General features: G+C 39.6%; 2 protein-coding genes across 5 annotated transcripts in view; both read left to right on the top strand.

Annotated features, from left to right (window-relative positions):
• The window catches only part of adamts10 (ADAM metallopeptidase with thrombospondin type 1 motif, 10), a 39,421-nt gene extending 31,390 nt beyond the window's left edge, over positions 1-8,031 (top strand). For 2 of the 4 annotated variants that reach the window (XM_063890941.1, XM_063890943.1), the window contains 8 exons: positions 465-545; positions 781-944; positions 1,064-1,190; positions 1,690-1,819; positions 2,236-2,440; positions 2,999-3,175; positions 3,259-3,424; positions 3,672-6,314. In XM_063890941.1, the coding sequence (XP_063747011.1) occupies positions 465-545; positions 781-944; positions 1,064-1,190; positions 1,690-1,819; positions 2,236-2,440; positions 2,999-3,175; positions 3,259-3,424; positions 3,672-3,781 (1,160 nt within the window). In that variant the 3' untranslated portion in view covers positions 3,782-6,314. Of the gene's footprint in view, positions 1-464; positions 546-780; positions 945-1,063; positions 1,191-1,689; positions 1,820-2,235; positions 2,441-2,998; positions 3,176-3,258; positions 3,425-3,671; positions 6,315-6,452; positions 6,540-7,904 lie in introns of those variants that run through there. The other 2 variants (XR_010166410.1, XM_063890942.1) reach the window with 2 other exon arrangements.
• On the top strand, positions 7,886-23,404 carry myo1f (myosin IF). The gene is made up of 28 exons (XM_063890944.1): positions 7,886-8,070; positions 11,244-11,372; positions 12,287-12,376; positions 12,467-12,561; positions 12,672-12,759; positions 12,869-12,958; positions 13,736-13,867; positions 14,001-14,135; positions 14,582-14,714; positions 15,491-15,675; positions 15,829-15,909; positions 16,057-16,143; positions 16,344-16,430; positions 16,606-16,773; positions 17,333-17,418; positions 17,510-17,591; positions 17,729-17,835; positions 17,926-18,024; positions 18,586-18,730; positions 18,818-18,932; positions 19,021-19,190; positions 19,360-19,505; positions 20,162-20,308; positions 20,388-20,536; positions 20,682-20,747; positions 21,284-21,491; positions 22,272-22,432; positions 22,698-23,404. The coding sequence occupies exons 1-28, from the start codon at positions 8,068-8,070 to the stop codon at positions 22,772-22,774; spliced, it is 3,261 nt and encodes a 1,086-aa protein (XP_063747014.1). The 5' UTR covers positions 7,886-8,067; the 3' UTR covers positions 22,775-23,404.
• Positions 23,405-24,760: the final 1,356 nt, after the last annotated feature.

Below are 24,760 nucleotides of genomic sequence, written 5' to 3'. Positions count from 1 at the left end.
GCTCTAATCTTTCTCGCCTCCATCCAGGAACCCAAAGCAGGGTCAGTCTGACCTCGCAGAGCTCCATAGGGAGGTCACAAGCCAAACCTCTCCTTTTGTGGTCAAAGCTTTGAAAGGAATCATTTAATTCCTTCATCCGTTTTTATTCTTTTACTGTGGCTGAAGGTATTTACAGCGCACTCACTGTAAAGGGCTGGTTTTCTCTGCAGAGGTGAGATGTGCGTAAAAAGAAAAAGGACGAGAGACCAAACCAGATGAAAGAACGAGATGAATATGAACACTAGGGGAGAAGCGGGCTCTTGGCTTGGTTCTAGTTCTCTAGCAAAGAGCCGAGCTGAGGCCGGCTGCCCAGGAATGCTGCTGGAATCTGAAGCCTCTGCTTAGTCCATTGGCGTCCTGCAGAGCTTAAAACTGCTTATGCATTGTTATCCCCTTCTGCAGCTTTTTGACTTTGTGTGTCTCAGGTTATGAAGAAGTAGTCAGAATTCCTAAAGGCTCAGTGTTCATCAACATACAAGAGCTCAACATCTCCCTCAACTACCTTGGTAAGATTATATTCAAGCTTATTGCCTGTACATGTGGTTGGTTGGAGAAACATACATAATATCTATGATGAAACACTACAAAGCTGTTAATATGCTAATCAAAGAATATAAATATAAAGTACTTTATTTATCCAAATGGAAATTGTTGATTTTGGGAAATTTGCCATCTTACCATTTATTTCTACCTTCTACTGTTTTATCCTCCAACGTATTGTCCCTCTCCTCTGGTTCCAAGTGCTAAAGAGTAAAGGGGACCAGTACTTTATCAATGGGAAGCTGACCATTGACACGCCGCGCAGGTTTGATGTCGCCGGTACCATCTTCCACTATAGGCGACCCACTGACGGACCAGAGACTCTTGAAGCTCTGGGGCCAACAAACATGACCCTGATTGTCATGGTAAGAAAGGATCTGAAATTCTAAGCGTATTTAGATTTAGATTTATTTTCCACAGGTGTTAAAAAAAAATAGGATCCTCAAAAAGTTTTACCATCATGTATTTATGTTTGCATGTTTAGGTGCTGGTGCGGGAGGAGAACCCGGGGATCCACTATCGCTTCAACCCCCCTATTAACAGGGAACCTCTGATGGGCTTTGCCTGGCACTACACCTCCTGGTCACGCTGCTCAGCTCTCTGCGCTGGAGGTAACACACATACACACACACACCCAGGATTGAACCCAGTCATAAATGTTCAATGACACATAAAGGTTAAGGACAAAAAGGGCAAAACGTACAGTCCATGTTGAATCATTTGGGTAGATCACTGACTCTGAGGTTGGAGATATCACACACAGCCAATCTCCCTTTTCCTCACTGATCTTTTTTAGTTTAAGAGCTAATTCTCACCTCTGAGAAGTAAATTGAGTCCCAAAGGACCTTCAATCAGCCTGTAAAATTGTTTCACTTTGTTATGAATGACAGTTTTACATCAACACACTGTCTATGGCAATACACTGAGAGGAAGTAATAGATTTAAAAAAATGCTAGTAGAGTAGATTTTGTTTCTCACTTTCTTCAACATACTGAAGCTATTTCCCGCATAACTAATCTCAGCAACGAGGCAGGGTCCAACACAACTAACATGGAGATGTTAATGTATGCGTTCACTTTTATAATGCCTGTGTGTCTCATGTTGTCGCAGGTGTGCAGACACAGCAGGTGGTGTGTAGGAAGCAGGCAGATAATTCAGTCGCCTACAATCACTTCTGTGACAAGAAGAACAAACTTAAAGAAAGGAAAAGATCCTGCAACACTGAGCCGTGCTCTCCATCGTGAGTAGTCTCGTGTTGAAAAGATTTTCTTCATGCGTTATAGAAAAACGTATTTCTCATGATTTTGTACATTTGTTCGTACATTTTTGTTTAACCAGATAAAAGTATTTGAATGTTTGTTCTTTGGATTGTTTTCCTCTCAGTTTTTATTCTGTACATCAGTAAAGTGATTGTTCAGGGTTAATTCTACAACCCCCTTTGAGTCATTTTATTTCAGATTTCCTTTGTCTTTTTTAACTGTTAACTGTTCATAAACACTTACTTGTGTATTCTAATTGTGATGCTATCTATGTTCACTTACTGTGTTGCTGGGAAAATCGTATTTCATCCTGGGTTTTTTTTTAGTATCTTGTCTTCACTATATTGTGCACTGCAATAAGGAATGTAAAAACAAAAAGACCCCTCTCTGCTGCTAGCTGGTGGACAGGAGTATGGTCGGAGTGCAGTCGCAGCTGTAATGGCGGCCTGCGGACTCGGGAGGTGTTCTGTAAAAGGCGGCTCTCTGTGACGGAGGAGAAGGTCCTGGACGACTCCGCCTGTGCGATGCCACGGCCTCCTCTCACTGAGCCCTGCAGCAACCACAGCTGCCCCCCCGAGTGGCTGGCCCTGGACTGGTCAGAGGTAACAGGGCTTCAGTCTTACATTCATTACCAGTAGAATTTCAACCAGAATCCAGCAGAATTCATCTTATATGAAGTTTGTCCAGTTGAAACATTAGAAATCCAGACATCAGCGCAGGAGAGTATAACCATGCAATATGCAACAGAATCACAGAGTAGACAAAAACATCACGGTGAACAATTTGTTACAGTTGTAACATTTACATTTGTGATGTGGGGAATCCCTGACCTGTTTGTAATGTTGACCCTTAGTCAAGAGTCTGTAGAAGTTCATAAGTGTCTTTTATGCTCTTGCAGAACTGTAAAATATATTTTTCCACTTTTATCTGGAGTTCGTGAAATGTAGCAGTGACACACACAGAAAAGGAATTTGTCCGGCTAACTTCCAGGAACTGATCAGGCTCTTGACTTTGTTTCCAATAGAGCAGCTGCCCTCTTCTGAGTGGATTACAAAAGTTTCTTTAGCATGTTTTTTGATTGCAATGACCTGCAGTTGCACCCTCCCATCAACTCCATTCTGTTTTCCTATCCCTCTTTCTTCATCATCCCGTCTTTGCAGTGTACGCCCAGCTGTGGTCCTGGCTACAGGCACCGTGTGGTGTTGTGTAAGAGTGGGGAGAGCGGAGACAACCTGTCAGAGTCCAAGTGCCCCAAACATGGCCGACCAACCTCCAGGGTGCGCTGTAACCTGCAGCGCTGCCCTCCCCCTCAGTGGTTGACGGGTCCCTGGGGAGAAGTAAGACAGGCTTTTGGTTTAGTCTTTGTAGTATTCAGTATTTTGTAGTATCTTTTACTTACATAGGATCCCCAATGTGTTAGTGTTCTTCCAGGTGTGGGCTGGGTCAGGAGATGCGTTCGGTGCAGTGTCTGACTCCCACCGGCCAGCCGTCCAATGAGTGTCTGGAACATCAGCGGCCAGCAGCCATGCAGCAGTGCAAGAGCAAATGTGACCTCAATCTTGCCATCAGCGCAGACAACCCTGAAGGTCAGAGGTCAAATCATGGCTCCGCTTCATGTGTCATAGAAAAAAAAATTATAGAAAGATAAACTGCTAAGAGTCAAAAAACGTTTTTTATCATATGGAGCCAGATTCCATCAAACACAAGTATTAGTTTGAACAATAAATGTGGACATAAGTGGGAACATTCTTGGTATTTACATTGAATTCTTACTAATAAAATAAAATGTTCATGCATTAATTACAAACAGCTTATTTTATGTCTTCCCTGCAGAGTGTAAAGATGTGAACACTGTGGCCTACTGCCCCCTGGTGCTCAGGTTCAAGTTCTGCAGCCGGCCATATTTCAGACAAATGTGCTGCAAGACCTGCCAAGGACACTGACCTGGACACAGCATCCATTCTCTGGGCCCTGTACAATCTCACAGTAAGCTTGAATCCTTCCCACTGAGCCTTTTACAGCAGCCCTCACAACTGGGACGCTGTCGAGCAAACATCTAGTCCTGGTACTGTTAAAGAGGGACTTTTTTTTTTCAGCCAGAATCCAGCACAAACCTCTCCGAGCTGAGCTGGGCCTAAACAGCCTTGGCTGAGTTTTACATTCCACTGGAGGGAGGGCTGCTGAAACCTGCAGACAGAGTGAGAGAGTATCTTCCCTCCGTCGTCTGTCTTTCTAATGATCCCTCTGTTGTAAAATTTTGGTGCTACTATATTTTTATTTGGCCGCAGGCCTGGTCACCGTACTATCTTAAACCTGTATCGTAACAGGTGATATTTTCTTTGTTATGAGTTTTTAAAAAATCCACTTCAAGAATATGATTTATCCTGATATTTTCCCTCATGAAAAAGAATATCTTGTGCTATTAAATGAAAGATCTGTTTCTATGTTATCTAATAGTTGTTACCTGAACACATTGTTTTAATGCCATCGCTTAACTCCAGATCAACGTACTCATGAAGTCCTGGCTGTTATTTAGCTGAAGTATGAGCAGAGTTTGATTTGCACAGTGTCAGCAGTCAGAGGATTTGAGTGTTTTGTTTGTTTTGTCTTGATATATTTGTGAAAGCTATCAATGTGTCACTGCAGTAAACCTGCCGTGGTCTTGCCATTTTGTGTCATTTGCTCAAAAAAACCAACATGTTTTAACCTTTACAGTAAAACAGAGCTGCACAGGACAAACAGAAACTCTGCCTTTAGTATTTTGTGATGCAAGACAGGACATTTTCAGATTATAGGATGTTATTTTGTGGCTGCCGACTGTGGGAGCATGTGCAGTAACTTTTATTGTGAGTGTAAATTCAGAGCACAGTGAGACACAGTTGAGTCAGCTCTGCCAGCAGGAACAGGTCCAGAGGGAGGACGAGTGGAGACCTCTGACCGTACTTTCTTTCAAACTGCATTTGATAGTAGGAGTGCTAATTTGAGGATGGATTAGCACACACATAAAATATCAGATTTCATTGTGGCACAGATATGATAAATTAACGACAGGCTAAGACCATCATTTAAGTTACTATGGAAAGATTCCTGCCTCATTTAGAAAAAAAAACTAGAGCCAGTTTTAATTAGGGTAATAGCTGATTCTGTTTGGCCACATGGAGGCAGCATAAGCAACACTGACATATTACTTTTTTTGTTAATACATTGAACATGTTAGCAAACATTAACACATCATTCTTAAACTGAACAAGATTATCATTAAGTTGGATTTATTTTTGCCCACATGCCCATGTGAATGGGGGTTTTGTAAAGAGCCTATTCACATCCTCATTTCATATATTGGGATTTGTATTGGTAAAAAGAAAATCAGTTATAACTGCTTTATCGCATTACACGCACTGTATGAGCTGGATGCTAAAATATTGAAAGGAAAAATGTCAGCTTTGTCCTTCTAAAGATAGTTTTGTGACTATTTCATCCTAAAAGTCACTGCTTCTTGCTGTTGTAAAGGAAACAAATCACCTGACTCAAATCTTTGCAGCGCAAATTTCATTGAAGTTTTTTTATTGAAAAAGATGCAGTTTCAGCTGTTTGTTTATCCTTAAAAACATTCAGAAAGGCTGTGTCAGAGATCAGTCATCACTGTGACATCCACTGTGCTCTGAAAGCAGTTCTTACACCACATGTCTCATCATTTCATTGTAAAGAATCAACAGTTTGTCTTTATGGGGATTTGCTGCCATGCGGTTCCTTTCCTTTTTTTATGTGGTGCTTTGGTTTGGATTGGTGCTATCGGTTCACTGTTGTTGTCGTTATCATTTTAACAATTGTGCTTTAAATGTTTTAGAAGTAAATTTGATTTTGTTTTTAATAATACCAAGATGCAGAATTGTTATAGGTGGGTGCCAAGTTTGGCTTCATGGTTAATTTCAGTTTAATTTACACTTCCTGACTTTTTAAAGTGGCCAGTAATGCATCAAAAACTCCAAATGTAGTTCACCATGCAGATCCTAAACTTAAATCAAATACTGTAACATTTAAAGGGCCACTGAAAAAAATGTTCCTAAGCTCTTAACAATTTGAGCCTTATAATAAAACCTATTTTGGTGGCATTTATGGGTTTCAAACACTTATAGAAATGTTACTTTCTCAGATTGTGCCCCCCAAAACATTTTTGGTTCAGGAATGAACATAGTAAAACTAGATTGTAGTGATTTCTGTTGCACATAGTTTCAGAAGTTATTCTTTAGGCAATTTCTCTGTATCTACCTGTGCTTAAAATGAAGGTTCACACTGAGAAGTGGGCCTGTTTTATCCAAGTTAATATGAGGGACAGTACCGGTAATTGTTTATTTCTTCGTCACATGCTAATTATAACATGACATGTACTGTATGTTGTTAAATACTATAGAATATGAATCCATTTTTCCTCCATGTACATCCTTTTAAAAGGAAATATTAAATTGATTAAACATGGTGCATTGTTTATTCACGCAAAAAAAAAGAATGTGGTCATTTTATATTTTTGTCCTCAGTGGACTTGTGCTTAAATTGCACATTTTAGCATCCAGACAGAGGTTGAGATCATCAGTGATCTATTTCTGGATCTGACAGACTCGATGGAAAAGATGAAGCAAGAACTTCTTCATTTTGTCTGAATGACGCTGAAACATCCTCGTCCATCGGATGAAAAATAAAGGGGTGAGTTGATTGTGTGTGTATGTACATATACTGCATGTGCACACGTGTTTCCCCATAAAGTGTTTAGATTTATGCTTTCTACTCTCCTTACATGTACTCTCTTAAATTCAAAATGAACACTATTCCACATGCTGGAAAAACACCCAACTGAACAAGAAAACCTGCTAACAACTTGTTAATGTTTGCATTTTGGTTTCCAAAGTCAAACAAAACTACCAAAATAAACAAAACGATGAAAACTACATGCAAAACAAGTTGCAAAAAAGATCACAAAAAGATCACAACATGACGTAAAGAAACCACAGATTCAAAAAGACAATACATAATTGAAAGTCACCCACGAAAAGTACGGATACAGAGTACGAAAATGATTTGAAAAAGACAAAAAATGGCAACAAAACATACTTAAGGACCAAACACGCAAAAAACACTAATAGTAGACGACCAGAAACATAAAACCAGACGTAAAACAGCTAAACTAAAGCTTAAGGAGTTGTTTTTTCTTTAGGAGTGGTGGTGGGCCCCTTACACCTGCGTGCATACACATTGATATTAAAAATAGCTATTTGTTGACAATATTTGTATTACAATAAATACATCTTACTAAACAGTAAATCATGTACAGTTTATTATAATAAAGAAACAGAGCCTACATTTATTTTTCCAAATATTACCTGCAATTCAAAAGTCTCTAGCCGCCCTGAACAGGACCAGATCCATATTGATCTACAGAAGGTTTTGCAATCTCACACAAAAACATTCTCACCCTAAAAAACATAAAAAGCCAAACGACAGAGATGACACCAATACAGAGACATACTCCTGGCAGCACGGTGCACTCTCGACCTCTGGGTGAAGCTGCATCACTTATTATGGGCGTTTGGAAGTAGTAGCCTGTGACTGAAGACACAATCAAAACATGAAGAAACCACAGCCTGGGTGGAGCTGGCAGCTTACAACTGAAACACCATAATTTGTCAACAGATAATTACCACTTTATGTTTGTTGAGCCATCGACTCTAGGTTGCTGCTGGCCAGATGAATTAGAGTAACTAATTGTGCCTTTTTACCTTCAGACCTGCCACAGACAGAGAAGTGAAGTCATTGTTTTATTGTTGCTCAAATGACTTTTAACAAGATAAATCAGAAATACAGAAGTAGTTGTGTGTGTGTGTGTGTGTGTGTGTGTGTGTGTGTGTGTGTGTGTGTGTGTGTGTGTGTGTGTGTGTGTGTGTGTGTGTGTGTGTGTGTGTGTGTGTGTGTGTGTGTGTGTGTGTGTGTGTGTGTGTGTGTGTCAGAGTGTAGTTCTTGTTTCACACACTGCATCTGTGGGAGTATGAGGAAGTAACTGTTTGGTTCTTGCAGTGGATGTTTTGCAGGTCGCAGGCTGCTGTTGGCTCGGACCGTCTGCCTGCCCTGTGGAGGCTGCAGTCTGAGGAGGTCAACCTGTGGATTATAACCACACACACACAGACACACTTTCTCTCAACGTTGGACAACTGAAGAGGAGAGGAGGCCCGCTGGAACAATGGTACAGTACCACACCTTCATTCATTTGCTATGTCACACACAGGCACACACCTATGGGGAGCTGTAATATGTGTGAACGCTTCAAGATCACAACCTATGTATGTTATCTTAACATATATTTAGATGATCTCAGACAGTTTTACTACAAATCTTTTTGCTAAAGCAAAACTGATTTTTTAAAGTCTGTTTTTTCTGACTTTAAAAATGACAACAGCTCACAATGACCTGCATTTCAATGCAGCACTTTATATCTGATAAGACACAAGAGGGTATTCCACACTTTAAGTTCCGTTGTGACATGATAAAGGATATGATAGTGTGTCTTATAAGGTAATCTCTTCAGGAAAACATCAGCAGCAGAGTGAGTTTCCTCTTTTTGAGACCTTTCAGCCCTTTCAATTTAACACAGTTCAAATAGATATATCGCAAGATAGTTTATCGTTTGTTCTCAAGGACCACTTTCCTTTCCATGGTAGGAACATACATAGCACAGACAAGTAAGACACAGAATTAAATGAAACTACATCAAATTTAAGATTTAAAATAATGTTAATTTTGACTCATTTAATTAGGAGCTTTACAGATAAGAAATCAACATAACATGTAGTTGTTTGTGTTGAAGTGTTCAGAGAGAAATAATGATGTACAGTGGAGTTAGTGAGCTGCAGTGTAATCTCAGTTTGGTAGATTTCTCTCACATAGTGTTGCAAACAGCTCTGGCAGCCCCTCCTGTGAGCAGCAGGCCGTTGCAGGAAGAGAACCAGTAGCATGTACAAAGTTTGTCGAGTTTCACAAGAGGTAGAGATGAGGTGTGAAAGGAGGAAGTGGACTACAGAAGATGCCTGCTGTTTCTGTCACAACACTTCCTCCTGACACACAGAGCGGTCCTCAGACCTCATAACTCACACAGCTCTATTGCAAAAGTCATGACATGCAGCCAAAGTCTATAACATCTTTTAAATTAATCTCAAAGAGCAGTATTTAAAGTGACAATGTGCAGATTAATTTAACTACCTTTGTTTTCTCTCCGACCACTTTATGTTTTAAATGACTATCCTTTCAAAATAAGAGTCACGATTACATTCAAGTGCATAGACCTGAGGAAGCCACAGGTTATTACATCTGCTGCCAGGCAGGGTGAGGGGTCAAGGGTCAGCTCGCACAACATTTTACATTTTTTTACGACCATGCAGAAAGTTCCTTTTTGTTGGGGCAAGGTTTTTATGATCAGGACTGCTGCCTCTTCTGCCATTAACCACAATAAGACACAGTTGACTGGCGTTTTGTCGGTGGTTATCTACATTTTGCACATCAGTTCGACAGCAGAGTTTCTCTAGAAACTGTCTGATGTTTAAAAAGCGGAAAAAGGTCTATCAATGGAAACTGGTTACAGTTGACATCAGTCGATCTTCAGCAATGACAGAAAAATGACACACCTTCCGCTCGCCGTCTACACATCTGTATTTGTGTATGCATCTTCCACGGTAATGGCAGTGGGGAAAACATCTGTACACAGACAGATAGAAAAATAAACACCTGGCTAACAACTAAAACCCCTTCTGTGTTAGTTACTATAGTCGGTATCCACAATTCACACCGTGGCACTGTGAGATGTGTTACTTCTTACACTGATTGATAGCTTTTTGAGTTTTGGTTTCATAAGTTTTATTTAGATTAACAGTCATGACTTCCCTCTGAATTTCCCTTGTGGATGTTTAAATTATAGAAGTAAGAAATAGCCTCTTTAGTAAGCTAAAGCATTCTCTGGCCTATTTAGTATATTAAAACTTCCACGCTTGCACAACTTTGTACCAACGTTTCATATTGAGAATTTCTTCTTTTTTCATCCTCATTCCCGTAGTTAAAGTATTTTTATAGGGGAATTAGTGATTTTAGTGTTCTTGAATTTCCTTGAACTCTTGTTTATGCAGAAGATGACAAAGTTAAAACAAATTAAGGAAAATTAAGTGAAAGAAAACTTTTTTTGTGGGGTTATATAGTCATTTTCATATTGTTGTGTGTGTTATGTGTATTATTGTGTCTGAATGAACACTCAAGAGAAGCAATTTGTAATATTGGGCAGCTCTGTCCTTTGTACTGTCATGTTTTTTCTTCTAGTGACTTCCAGTCTGAGGTGCACCATATAAAGTGTACCTGTATACATTTCCCTGTGACCAGAAGGTGTAGATTGAAGCTGAGACCACAGCCCAACCACCATGCCAGAACCTGTTAGACTTCACACATCAAACAACCCAAATTTTTAGGGAAAACCTAAACACACAGCAGCTGAGTTTACCCCCAGGTTAATTAACAAGTCATTAACAAGTCAACAGGAAACATGTCTGGTGAAGTCTGATCATAACAACACTACAGTTATTCATCTGAGACTGTCCTTGATCAGGTATTAAATACATTTTAACATATAGTCAGAAACATCACTAAGTCTGGCGGTGCTTCTTTAAAAATGTCCATTTTAGAAAGTTAGCTCAACTAATCCATAACCTGTTGCTTGGCAACAAGCCCCAGCTTCCTGTAATGGTGACCACAGTTTGTGACGTTTAAAACACACACACACACATCATCATTTACCTGCTTTATTACAGAGGTTAAAGTGCCCCAAAGGCTGGACTGCTCCTTTTCTACCATTTGTTTGTTTGTTTTTGGTTTTTCATGTGTTGTTTGCTTCTAAGTTCCATGTATTTTGCTTATGTGTTTATTGTTTTGTTTATTTAACATTGTTTCTTAATGTTTTCTTTCTGTATTTCATTATTTGATTTTGCTTATTTTTGTTTGATTTAATTTGTTTATTTCTGTCATTTTCATTTGCTTTTTGTTTGTTTGTTGTACTTTTCATTTCTTACTTGGTTCTTTTTTTCTTGCTGTTTTTTTTAAGTTACATTATTTAAGATGTAGCAGTGTGTACTTTAACTAAAGTTACTCTAACTTTAAGTAAGACACAGATCATAATGCACATAATGTCTCAAGTAGGTCACGCTCTGTAAAATAGTGGATTCAATACCAGCCTTTTCCCTTTCTATAAAAAAACATGGTCTCAAAGCCTAAGCCAAACTTTAACAAATAATAGAAAGCTTATAAATAATAATGAATTCGCAATGAAAGCGACACCTCGACAATATGATGAATGTACGTGTGTCTTTCTCTGGTGTGTTTCAGGCGAAGTACCACTGGCAGAGTCAAAATGTGAAGCAAAGCGGCGTGGACGACATGGTGCTGCTGTCCAAAATCACTGAGGATGCCATTGTGGAAAACCTCAAGAAAAGATACATGGACGACTACATCTTTGTATCCTGCAACCACACATTTGGATTTTAGTTTTCTCATATTGATCTATTTTGTTTTTAATTCTGGTCTGTCTTTAATAGTGGTTGATGGTTGAAATATTTATTTAGAATTTCTAACTTTTCACAACCCAGACATTAGGAAGATTATCAAAAGCTACAGACTGAGCTGGCATCAGATTATTTTTTAAAACAAAGAAAGTCTTGTTGAGATGCAGTATCTGTGGCAAAGAAGTTTGGATGTCTGTGGGACACGACGTTAAGCCAATATGTGTCAATGATTTAATCCTGTTTGTCAGGTCCAGGCCTCATGCCTAGGATAACTTTTTATCTCTCAAAATCGCTGGTGAAAAAAAATCCTAATTTGGTGAAATGTGGGGAATCAAAAACATCCATCTCCACTTGAACATGCTGACACAAAACACAAGCACACATTACTGTAGAAACTAACTACATGTATACATATAAATACACAAACACATAAACATATAAGGGCACAAACCAAATTAAGCTCTTCCTCTTTTGCATTCACCAAGTGACTCAACAGCTCACTTCCGTCTTCTTAAAACACAACTGAATTTCAAACCCATATTTAGAGTCAGGAAACATAATTGACATTAAATCCACAAGCAAGATCAGCTGACATCACCTCAGATATGAATTCTCTGCACAATTTAGTTATGATTACAAGGGATTCGTAGTTTTTTAAGAATGACTAATAGTGAAACATCAGTCATTGAGTCCCGTTCAGCCATTAACATTTTTATTTAAACTTTAGTTTTTTAATATTGCTCTTCTGTGGTAACTCATATGTTGCAGCTGATATCTGTTTGTGTCAACTATTTAATTGAGGCAATAGTTCTACCTGTGATGTACTGTATCTTATTTGTCCCTTGGTTCCTGAACTTGGCTGCTCAGACATACATCGGTCCCGTGCTGATATCAGTCAACCCATTCAAACAGATGCCCTATTTCACTGACAGAGAGATCGAACTCTACCAAGGAGCTGTGAGTAAACGAGGCATTTCATCTCCAATATCCTGTTAAAGTGTGTTGTTTTTGTTAATCCATTATCTTTCTGTCTGTGTGTGTCTTTAGGCCCAATATGAGAACCCCCCCCACATCTACGCCTTGTCTGACTACATGTACAGAAACATGATGATCGATGCAGAGAATCAGTGTGTCATCATTAGGTGAGTTGCTTTGCCTCTTGGTGTTTTCGTTAGCTGTCTCTCATTAGACTATCAGTGTTTGAGCAATATGGCGTTGATTTGTGGCATGGCTTATTTTCATGGTGTGTTAGCGGTGAGAGCGGTGCAGGAAAGACGGTGGCTGCCAAATATATCATGGGATACATTTCCAAAGTATCTGGAGGAGGATCCAAAGTTCAGGTAGAGACAGAAAGCAATGACTCTAGACCTCTTTAAATACCCAGCAGCGTGAAGTAGAGTTATTTATGTCGTTTCTCACACTGAGTCACTGTTTGTGTGTCTGTGTCAGCATGTAAAAGACATCATCCTACAGTCAAATCCTCTGCTGGAAGCCTTCGGTAACGCCAAGACCGTGCGCAACAACAACTCCAGTCGTTTTGTAAGTATGATCTGCAGACACGACCTAAAGCTTGGGGAGGCAATTTATTTACAGAAGCATTTGTTTGCCCCACACGTCACTGAGAGCCGTGGCCAGTTGCATCATGTGTTTTGTTTTCATAACGTGATACCTCAGAAACGCCCTCAGGGAACTTTACTTTTTATTTGGAAAAAAAGTTTAGTGAATCCTGTGATGATATATATATATATATATGTGTATGAAAAATATTCAGTAGCCAAAGTGTCTGTCAATGTGGCATTACAAAGCACAGCATGAATTCAGTTTCAGCGAGCAGCTTCTGAGGTTTAGCGCTTACAAAAATACATTTCGTTGCAACCACTAGTTTTTCTCCCCAGTGGTCTTGATGATTAAATTTCACACCTAAAAACCACATCAGTCTGCACGTGTGCAGCTTCAGGACATGAAAGGCATTGATGCAGCATGAAGGTCCACAGGTCAATGCAGTTGGATATATGCAGAAAACTTCGAGCTTATGCAGATGTAGCCATGATGGAAGTCACAGTTAATATCTGAAAAAGAAATGCTGCATTTGTTCAGAATAGTGTCCTTCTGACGGCAGTCATTTAGGACATCTTCATTATATGTATGCTAGGTTTATTTACTTGTATTTTAGTCTAAAATAAGGTTTTCGTTTTTTGTCAGGATGGGTATACACAATGAGGTGAAATACTGTAACTCTGCTTAACCTTTGCACCTGTTAAGTTGATAGGATTTATCTGCTGACTGTTTGTTCCTTTCAATTTTTGCATCCACCAGGGGAAATACTTTGAGATTCAGTTCAGCAGAGGAGGAGAGCCAGACGGCGGCAAAATCTCAAACTTCCTGCTGGAGAAGTCGAGGGTGGTAAACCAGAATGAAAACGAGAGGAACTTCCACATTTACTATCAGGTCAGAGTCACAGCCTCTGAAAAATGACTAAAGAAACTTCCTTCTTTGGAAGCTCCTATTCCCTAAATGTTGGTGCCCACTCCCTTATGTATTCATGTTTACCTGCTCTTCCTCCTGCACTGTTGTCTTGTAGATGATAGAGGGCGCAAGCGCTCAGCAGAAAGAGGGCCTGGGCATCATGACGCCAGACTATTACTACTACCTCAACCAGTCTGGGACCTACAAGGTGGACGGGACCAATGACAGCAAAGACTTCCAAGAAACTATGGTAGGTATATTTATATACAGGAAAGACACAGCAGTGGTCCGGACCCTCTGATGGGTTTTCTTACTTTTCTCCAACTTGTGCTTTTTTATAATATATAACTATATTGTTGATATCATTTGGTGTTAAAATGTGTATTCAAAAGAAGCAATCTGTGGAGTTTGGGGGGGGAATCTCCACCTTTGATGATCAGATTTATAGATCCTATGCTGACTGTGACGCAAGTTTGCAGAAAATGCATTATTTTATGGGACCAGATGCAAAATAAAGTATCATAATGGCATTAATAGCTCAGAGCCACTTAGAAGGATTTCCCAATCAAAAAGAACAAAATATAGTTTTAATCATCAAATAAACCAAACTTTATTGACAGTCACATTTTTTATCTTTATCTCATCCGCCTACAAACTGCTGCCTTCACTGTCTGTTTTTGTGTCAATTGTCTCCAGGAGGCCATGCAGGTGATTGGGATCCCGGGCGACATCCAGGCTCAGGTGCTGCAGATTGTGGCAGGCATCCTCCACCTGGGAAACATCAGCTTTATAGAGGCAGGCAACTATGGGCAGGTGGAGAGCACAGACTGTGAGTGCGACACACATGGATTCAATCATCCATGCAGCTACACAAACATTCCCACCCGACTTATAAGATGTCCCATTTTCTCCCCGAGGGATATGAGCAAATTACAGCTCACAATAAAAATGCAGTCCCATGGCGGACAGCCTGCTAATTAATAGAGTTGGTGAACATCAGTACCACCTTGTTTATCTACTCCTTTGTTTGCTGCCTGGGGATTCCCTGCACAATAGATAATTGGTGTTTACATCTGCTAGCATCATGCAATTAAAGCTACTGCAGATTTCATTCAGTTAGGTCTACATTTACTGCGGAAAGATATAAGGCTGCATAATATGAGGAACATATTAACTAGCATTTTTGAATATTGAGATAACGATATTACTTGCGAAAAAAAATTGTAATAAATAAAAATATACTATGGGTATTCAGTTTTGCCATGCTTTCGGTATTCTGCTTAAATACTCTTCTTGCTAAATCAAAAAAGAAACGAAGTTATAGCCAACACATTTTTATTGAAAATAGAACTTAACACAAACGCCACAAAAAAAGAAAATAACAATACATTTACATGTTTAAGTGAATTTACCTACTGGTTCAGTCTTACAACTAACAAAAAAAGATCTGACTTCAATATTGCATCTTTCCCAATGTGTTTATTATACAAAATAAACAATATTCAATCTCAAAGCTGAACACATCTGGATCTTTATTATAAGCCTCTCGTAGGCATAATTGATATTCTTTGTTTATTATAAATCTTTGGCTTTCCTTTGCTTCAGTGCTTGCTTTCCCCGCCTATCTGCTGGGCATCGATCCCAATCGTCTGCAGGACAAGCTGATCAGCCGTAAGTGGGACGGCAAGGGAGAGACCATCAAAGTGACTCTGAACCAGGAGCAGGCCACCTACACACGAGATGCCCTCGCCAAAGCCCTCTATGCACGCCTCTTCGACTACCTGGTGGAGGTATTTAAACCTTTTATCCCAGCAACAACAGAAAGAGATTAAATGAAAGGAAGAAACATCCTCTTTTTACAGCGATACCAATGCCTGTTGAGATACTGTATGCATTTGAATTTAATATTTCCCTTCTGGCTTTACCCTGTCTGTTTTCTGCAGGCCATAAATAAAGCCATTCAAAAACCATATGAAGAATTCAGCACCGGAGTACTTGACATTTATGGCTTTGAGATATTCCAGGTTTGTCCTCTTACAGCTAACAGTTCCATAACATTGAAAGACAGCCACTGAAAAAAAACAGATGTTAGTTTAACAGATGGTGCAGCACAGCAGGTTTTGTTTTACTGTGGTGATAATCTCACATTGACCTGTTTTCCCCCCGCGCAGAAAAACGGCTTTGAGCAGTTCTGTATCAACTTTGTGAACGAGAAACTGCAACAGATCTTTATTGAACTGACTCTGAAGGCTGAGCAGGTAGCTGAACTGCTTTTATTGCTTTCCTAACCTCTGCCATACCTCTTAATTAGCCTTCTTGTCTCTTAACAAATGCACCATGTTTTGGGGTTCAATTGATTTAATTCTGAGTATGGTTGTAAATATTTTAAATACAATCTCTTAAAAATATTTCACTTTTCCATTAAACTTTTCTTATATTTTCTTTCAATTTCTCTTAGGAAGAGTACGTTCAGGAGGGCATCAAATGGACTCCCATTGACTACTTCAATAACAAGATTGTGTGCGACCTGATTGAGAATAAATTGGTAAGCTCTTAACCGCAGTAAATTAATATATTCAGGCTTTACACAGATGAATTTGAAGTGCTTCAGACAAAGAAACAGGATCTTTATTTTTCTTTTTTCTTTTTTCTTCCAACACACCAAATGTGTAATGTCAGTTTCAAGTGGTAAATTCATTCACACCATACCCTCCTTGCAGAACCCTCCAGGCATAATGAGCGTGCTGGATGACGTGTGTGCCACCATGCACGCCAAAGGAGAGGGTGCAGATGGCACTCTGCTGCAGAAACTGCAGGCCGCTGTGGGAACGCACGAACATTTCAACAGCTGGAACTCTGGTTTCGTTGTACATCACTATGCTGGAAAGGTAGGAACATGTCACTCCTGGAGAGAAATATTACATATTTTTACTAATTACTAATACAACTTCATTTCTGACGCATATATCCATATCAGTATGGACTTTGTATTAAATACATATATATAAGGACAACAACAAACAGATAAAATCTTCAATCAGTCCACTGTGCTTAAAACAAGTGCAGATACTATATCCGTTAATGCTATTAAAATTAAAATTACATTTTGAAAGCAATTATTTGATTCATACATTGTACATGAAATTCCAAAACACAGAATGAAAGATAGGCACTATTCACAAACATATAACTTCCACTTGTGAATGCATAATTTAACCTGAATAGACAACATAATATACTTTTTTATTTGAAATCGTCTTACTTGTGTAATGGTTGGCAGATGTGTGCTTGATGTGTTGGTCATGTGTTGTACGATCACATTATACTGCAAGCACATTTCAAAACTGTATAAGAAATAACCTAAGGATGTTCTCTCCCAAATAACAATAATAATGGTTGCCGGGTTTATAAAGTCTAAACTGCAGTCCTAACGTTGTGCCCTCTCAGGTGTCGTACGATATCAAAGGCTTCTGTGAAAGGAACCGGGATGTGCTTTTCCCGGACCTCATCGAGCTCATGCAAAGCAGTGAATAGTGAGTCTCTTCTACTTTTCTGGTGCTTCCAATCTTGGTTTGTTTAGTAAAAAAAATTCATTCAAATAAAAAATTGAATTTCTCTCTGCAGTCACTTCATCTGTAGCTTGTTCCCTGAAAAACTCAACACAGATAAGAAAAGCAGGCCGACCACAGCCAGCTCAAAGATCAAGGTGAGAGTTTAACCTACGAGTGACTTAAAGTCCTTCCATCAATGTACCCTTTATTTTCCCCTCAGTTTTAACATCCAAAAACAGAATAAAGAGGGTTTTTTTTGTGTGTAACATTGCATTTCTTGTGCTTTCAACAGAAACAAGCCAATGATCTGGTGAAAACGCTGATGAAATGTACTCCACACTATATCCGCTGCATCAAACCCAATGAGACAAAAAGACCGAAAGACTGGGAGGAGAGCAGGTCAGCACCCTCACTGTGACAAACCACATAGACTCACAGTTAACACTTTTTCTTCATTTCTATGAATGGTGGTATTACTTTTGTTTTCAGGGCGAGGCATCAGGTTGAATATCTCGGACTTCGGGAAAACATTCGTGTAAGAAGGGCTGGATTCGCGTACCGCAGACCCTTCAATAAGTTTCTGATGAGGTGAATTTAATCTTCTTTAAATAGTTGCGACTGTTTCTGCATTCGTCTACATGAAGAAGAAAACAGCTCAGACACAAAGTCTCTCAAAATAAATGTTGGTTTGGTTTTTGTTGAAGTTATTTCCGTATATATTTGACATAGAGTTGCCAATTACAGGTTCTTTGCAGTCCGCTGTGAGCTAATGAAGGTGGTGTGGCAAATTATGACAGGACAGCATGACATGAGTAAAGTGTGTATATGAGTTTGGAGTTCCTATATATTGGAAATAAACTGATGCAATATTGAAATCACACAAAGGCAAACCTAATACAAAATGTAAAATGTATCCATGAAATGTAAATGCTGCCTGTTCTCAGAATCTAAAACATTTATATTGTAAAAAAAATTACTCTATAACAGCAAAACTTTGTTACTACAAATCAGACAAAGTAGCTTGACACATTTTTAGTTGGAGTGTCGGATAACTTTCCAGCAGCAGCAATATCAAGAAACGTTTCCCCCCTGGCTTATAGTATGTGTGTACATAATGTATGTGTGTGTGTGTGTGCACTTCTTGTGCAGGTATGCCATTCTGACAGCGGAGACGTGGCCAGGTTGGAAGGGTCCTGAGCAGCAGGGGGTCCTTCACCTCCTCCGCTCTGTCCATATGGATACTGACCAATACCAGATGGGCCGCAACAAGGTCTTTGTGAAGAACCCTGAATCGGTAACAAATGTTTTATATATATATATAGACAAGATTCAAAAATACATGATACATTGAACCCCCTTCCTCACGCTGTATGCTCCACAGCTTTTCCTGCTAGAGGAGATGAGGGAGAGGAAGTTTGACACTTTTGCCAGGATCATTCAGAAATCCTGGAGGAGATTCATTGCCAGGAAGAAGTATGAGCAGATGAGAGAGGAGGGTGAGTTACAGACAAAACACCACCACTATGTTACTACCAAACTAATGGAGCTGTGATTCTTAATGTTCTTCCCTTTCTTGCGACACAGCTTCAGACATCCTGTACAACTCGAAGGAGCGAAGGAGGAACAGCATCAACAGAAACTTTGTCGGAGACTACCTCGGCCTGGAGCAGAGGCCTGAGCTGCGGCAGTTCCTCGCCAAGAGGGAGCGTGTTGACTTCGCCGACTCTGTCAACAAGTTTGATCGCAGATTCAAGGTGAACCTCTATGAAGCTTATGCTTTAATGTTGATCAACAAGAAAACTTCTGATGTTAGAAATGTGCAAACATCTTCCTCTTTTAAAGCTTTAGGTAAGGGTTCTCTTTGTGGACTTCTCCTTCCTGACTTGCTCACAGTTCTCACTTCCTTTTTTTTCCAACACCCAGTCTATCAAGAGAGACTTGATCTTGACCCCAAAGGGCATCTATCTGATTGGTCGAGAGAAAGTGAAGAAAGGACCCGAGAAGGGGCAGATAAAGGAGGTGCTGAAACGAAAGCTGGAGTTTGGGAGCATCAGTGGTGTGTCTCTCAGGTGGGTATCCAGTTTAAAAAGTACTACACCTGGCAATGCTGAGAATTGTGGCTGAAATTGTGGTGGTGAATACAAGAACTAAAATGCTGCCCTGTCGGTCAATAACCACATATGAGAACTCGCAGTTTGTAGCACGAGTAAATATAACAGATGAACATATTGTACAGAAAGTTCTCAGAAAACAGGCTTCTTTTTATCTCTTCATCAGCCGACAGCGTGACATTTTCAGGGCCAGTTTCACAACAGAATAAAAAGAATTAATGCAAATGCTGAGGTATTTGCAGTTCAACTAAAAATACATTTCCCCATTAAACTGTTCACAATGTTTCCGCTTAAATAAGTCTTTAAAGATCAAATAATATAGGAGAAATACATTGTGGTTTTACTACTTTAACTTATGTATAGGCTAAGAACAATTGTTCCAATCCTTAGTTTATGCTTCTTTACACTTGTGCCAACACTATATTTCCGTAGTAAAGTAAGAATTTAAAGGCAAGACATGTATGTTTTCCACTGCCTAATCACTTAAACGGACACTTTAAGTTTATTCATTAAACTTACTGAAATGTAAACTATTTTCATTATCACAATTTAAAGTGCTAGTTTTATTTGTATGTTTGCTGAGAAGCTCTAAATGTTTTTTCTTTTCTCTTTAGTACGAGACAGGATGATTTCTTCATCCTACATGAGGCCCAGTACGACAGTCTGCTGGAGTCCAACTTTAAGACGGAGTTCCTTAGTCTGCTTTCCAAACGCTACGAGGACGTCACCAAGAGAAAACTGACTATCTCCTTCACCGACAGGTGGACCAGTACGCACACTCAGACAGCCAGACGTTTGCATAGAAAACACAAACCACTGACACACTTTGTTCCTGGTCAGGTTGGAGTTCAGAGTGAAGAAGGAGGGCTGGGGTGGAGGAGGCTCCAGGATGGTGGTGTTCCTTAGTGGCCAAGGGGACTTGGCTCAGATCAAACCCGGTGGGAAGACACTCACCATCACAGTAGGGGACGGTCTGCCAAAGTCTTCCAGTAAGTATAAAGAAATTATGAAATACTGCAGCCTTGATATAACAACGAGCAAGGCAAAACATTAGAGCATTTTAAGATTTTGTTTTCAAAATGTATTCCTTTACAGAGATTATTGTTAACACAAATGTTGCATGTTTTTCTTTAGAGCCAACCAGAAAGACTGCCCCACAGTCTCGGGGTGGTGGAGGGAGAAATAATGGTGGCAACAGAGGTAAAGTCTCAACTCTACCTAACTGTCATTGTTCAAAGTAAATTCCTCGTATGAGTAAAGCTACTTGGTAATAAAACCGATTCTGATTCTTATCTCTTATATACTGTATAACTCTTAAAGTCTAAATGCATTTACTGTGTGGTTTAGGGAACTTTTTTTGATTACGTGCATTTGTTTGCTTTTCAACTTCATACTTAAATATTCAAACGTTTAACTCCACTAACACTTATCACAGCTACAGATACAACTTGCTTGAAGATTAGGTTTAACATACAAAACTGATGTCAAAGATCTTGTAAAATATGACTTGTTGTAGATAAACTCCCCAACAGTATGTAAAGTAATAGAATCCGCTTTACTTCAACCAATACATACACATTGATGCATTAATAACAAAAAATCTAGTTGTATGATATAACACTGTTGGGTATTGGGTATTAAAAGTGTATACAGTAAATCAGCAGTATTGTATATATTGATGTCTGCAGGTTGTTTGGGTGTTATACTTACTTTTATTCCCCTTCCTCTCTCCTCAGGGCACCAGAATGGAGCAGCCAAGTTTTCCAGAGCCCCTCAGAGCCAACCATCCGAAATCACGTACTCTGCCCCGCACAAACATGGCCGTCCACCCAGCACAGCACCACCCAAACTGGGCTCCCAGAGGGCCCCTCGAGTCCCAGTCCACAACCAGCACAACCAGGGCAACATGGACTTCCTCAATGTGCCTGATCAGGGCATGTCAGGGTAAGAAGGACATTAAATAAAAGAGGAAGGGGGGGATGATCACAGCATGTGTGGGTGGAGCTGATTAGTCACAGATATTCAGTACACACGCTTTATGAGTCAATGCACGACAGGGTGAGGCGTAACACTCACTAAGGCCAAACTAGTATATTAGTTTCGTATTGAGGTAGATAAACCTGTTTATAGAGAGCTGAAGTCCTGATGACAACTCCAGGCTAGCTGCTACTCCACTAGTGTCTGTAAAGGCCAGGGTATATTCATCACAATAAGGATCGTCTCCTAAAAAAATGTTGTTCTCATACACATGCAACTGCATTGTCAGGCATGTTTTGACCCTTGTCCATGACTCAACAAGGTTTCTTATGCTAGCCAGCATGTGAAATCAAGCCTTGGATTTTGTAACAAGTCTCCCTTGCATTTTTGCCTCGGTATAATGGGTTTTTTCGTTGCTTTGTGCGCCATCTCTGTACCTTCCTCTAGGAAAATCAAAAGACAAATCAACAGAGGGTTTTTAGCAGATGCAGACATAATTACATACTTCTTGTGGGTCATAAGCGACCATTGAGAGGAACGGTTTTTGTATGAGTCTGTACAGTGTATTGTTAATGTGAACTTTTGGAACAGAACTTGTTTATTAAAGGTTTGCACAAATAAGGCAGACAAACCTGAAAGTGCTCTCTGTGGTTTGACTCCCCCCGTACGTCATTTAGCCTTACAGAAACTTTACAAGTCTCTCTCATCAGCAGCTCCTTTAATCTCATTGTAACATTTATCTCACAGGAAGCAGAGGAAGAGGAGCATCAGTCAGCGACCTCCTCCTGCTCCTAAACCACAGCCGCGGCCCCAGGGGCCTCGCTGCCGGGCGATTTACCAGTACACCGGCCAGGACACAGACGAGATCAGCTTTGAGGTCAATGACGTGTTCGACCTCGTCAAAGAAGGTAACCAGCCAGACATGTTGGATTTTTTAATTGTTATAAATTATGATTATATAGCTGTACTAGGTTAATGTGTTGGTATTTATATGCTGATTATATTTATCTATAAAAGCCTTCTCAGGGATGCAGATGGAAATTGTATAATAATTAAATATGGCATCTGCACGGTACTTGTGTAATAAACTAATAATAATTATATATCTGACAGGTTTTAAATGCACCACAGTGATTCATTATATTTCTCTCCGCTCATTCATCTTCTCTGTAGATGCATCAGGCTGGTGGACGGGCAGGCATCAAGGAAGGGAAGGTCTCTTCCCTGGTAATTATGTGGAAAAGATCTGAAAAGGACTTGATCTGTCTTTGGAGAAATGTGTGTATTTTGTTTAAAAACAGCACATTTGTTTGCTTAAAAAACTGCCTGGTTGTATGGTAGGTTGTCTAAGGTGGACTTCGCTGACATTGGAGCAACATATAACTTGTTTGGCATCCTGATGGTCAGGATAATTAAAAAACAGATCCACTGCAAAGAGCTGCTCAGGTTTTATCTATTGTTGTTCTGAATGACAATAGTTTTGGTTTTACCTCCTCTCCCACAACAGCTTTCTCTGAGCTCTTACTTCCCTGAAAATGACTCAAAGTTTAAGTTACAGAAAAGTGTCCTGAAAATAATGCATTGCTTTTTGGTGTCTACAGTGTTTGTATTTTTTCCTGAGGCTTCTCCAACTTCCAATACTGCTCAGTATTTGTGATTAAGAAAGCGGCATGAAATCAAGTAAAAGTAGATATTCAAAAATACAATAGTGTTGTGTTTAAACCTTTAACCTGTTCACATCAATTAAATACCTTGAAAGCCGCAATACATTTGATCTCACTGTTTTAAATAAATACATATATCACTGTTAGTATTTACTCCCATATATTTTTTCACCTAAATAAAAAACAAGAAATATATTTTCATATTTTTTACCTCAAGGGATTTTGCACTGGTTTTTGTGTTATCATCAGTAAGTTATAACATATTTCTAAATAAAAAAACTGAAAGAAATATCTAATTAACTTTACATTTTAAATGTGTTTATTCCTGCTTTATTATTTTAGCTTTTTTAAATTTTTGGATGATTTTGTAAAATAATGTAATTCTCTCACAGTCAATCAATATGTGTTTTTGTATGGACAAATAAAGAGTATTAAAACTCTGAATCACTCAGATTTTTTTTACATACAGGTACATACATTTAACTGATTATATTTAGGCAAGTGATGTATGTGATGAAATTCTTGGAGCCAAGAACTGGAAACACAAGAAGAGCTTTGAATGAATGTCAGACACCAAAAATATGGCCCAGTTTTGCTGAAAAAACAGAAGTGACACAGCCTCGGCCCATACCAACTCTTGAAGTTCCCTAAAGTTCCACCTGTACTAATATACAGCTGGTTATGAAAATATTCCAGCAGTGGCGTAGCCAGAAATGTATTTTCGGACGGGCCTCGGCAAAAGTGAGCGGGCACGACTCACCGTCCACCTCAGTAGCCTAATCTTTATAACCTACTGCTAAACTGAAAGACAGGTCAGACACCCCCTATCGCAACTGTAGCGTACTCAATAACCAAGCCTGTCCAATCTATCGTTATTAATGAAACGGAATCTGTAACCACATTTTTATTGATCAAGCTTATTTTACAGTCATTGGATCAAACACACTTTAAGATCGATTGATTTAAATCCAAAACGCACAAAGTTCAGGAGTCACCACAATGTCCAACCTCCCCTTATAACAGAAACATATAATATACACATATAGTACGATATGTGCCACCGCAGGCAGAGAGAAAAAAACACAAAAAACACATTAGCCTACCTGCGTGCAGATATAACCAGCATATGGTTGTGAGGAAAGTGCCTGCATGCCTTGCAAAATATTGCATCCATAGTCTTAGGCTACTGTACTCAATCCAATTGAATGCATCATACCATCGGCTTGAGAAGCACCGTCCTTTTCCAGATCTCACACTGGTAGGGAATGTTTTAAGACGTGGCTGGGTTGCTAGTTCATGCACTCCTGACAGATCTGATGGCAGCCCTAGCATTCTCCCACTATCGATGCTGCGGTCACTTCCAGAGGTAGATGGGCATCCTTCAACAGTTGGGTCAGAAACCTGTGTCTGGGTGAGTTGAGCTGTTGGGTCGCACTCCTGCAGAGACCTGCAGTTGACGGGTTGGTGTCGGGTGATGGCTGTGTTATGGTTGATGGACCAGAGCCAGAGCTGGCTAGCTGGCTGGACTCTTCAACGGCTCGTGAATTAGCATTAGCATCTGCTGCCTGCACC

This window comes from Eleginops maclovinus, chromosome 9 (assembly GCF_036324505.1).
Source record: "Eleginops maclovinus isolate JMC-PN-2008 ecotype Puerto Natales chromosome 9, JC_Emac_rtc_rv5, whole genome shotgun sequence".
Classification (NCBI taxonomy): Eukaryota; Metazoa; Chordata; class Actinopteri; order Perciformes; family Eleginopidae; genus Eleginops; species Eleginops maclovinus.
The sequence above is the reverse complement of the archived record's forward strand: the minus strand, read 5'-3'. Positions and strand labels throughout refer to the sequence as shown.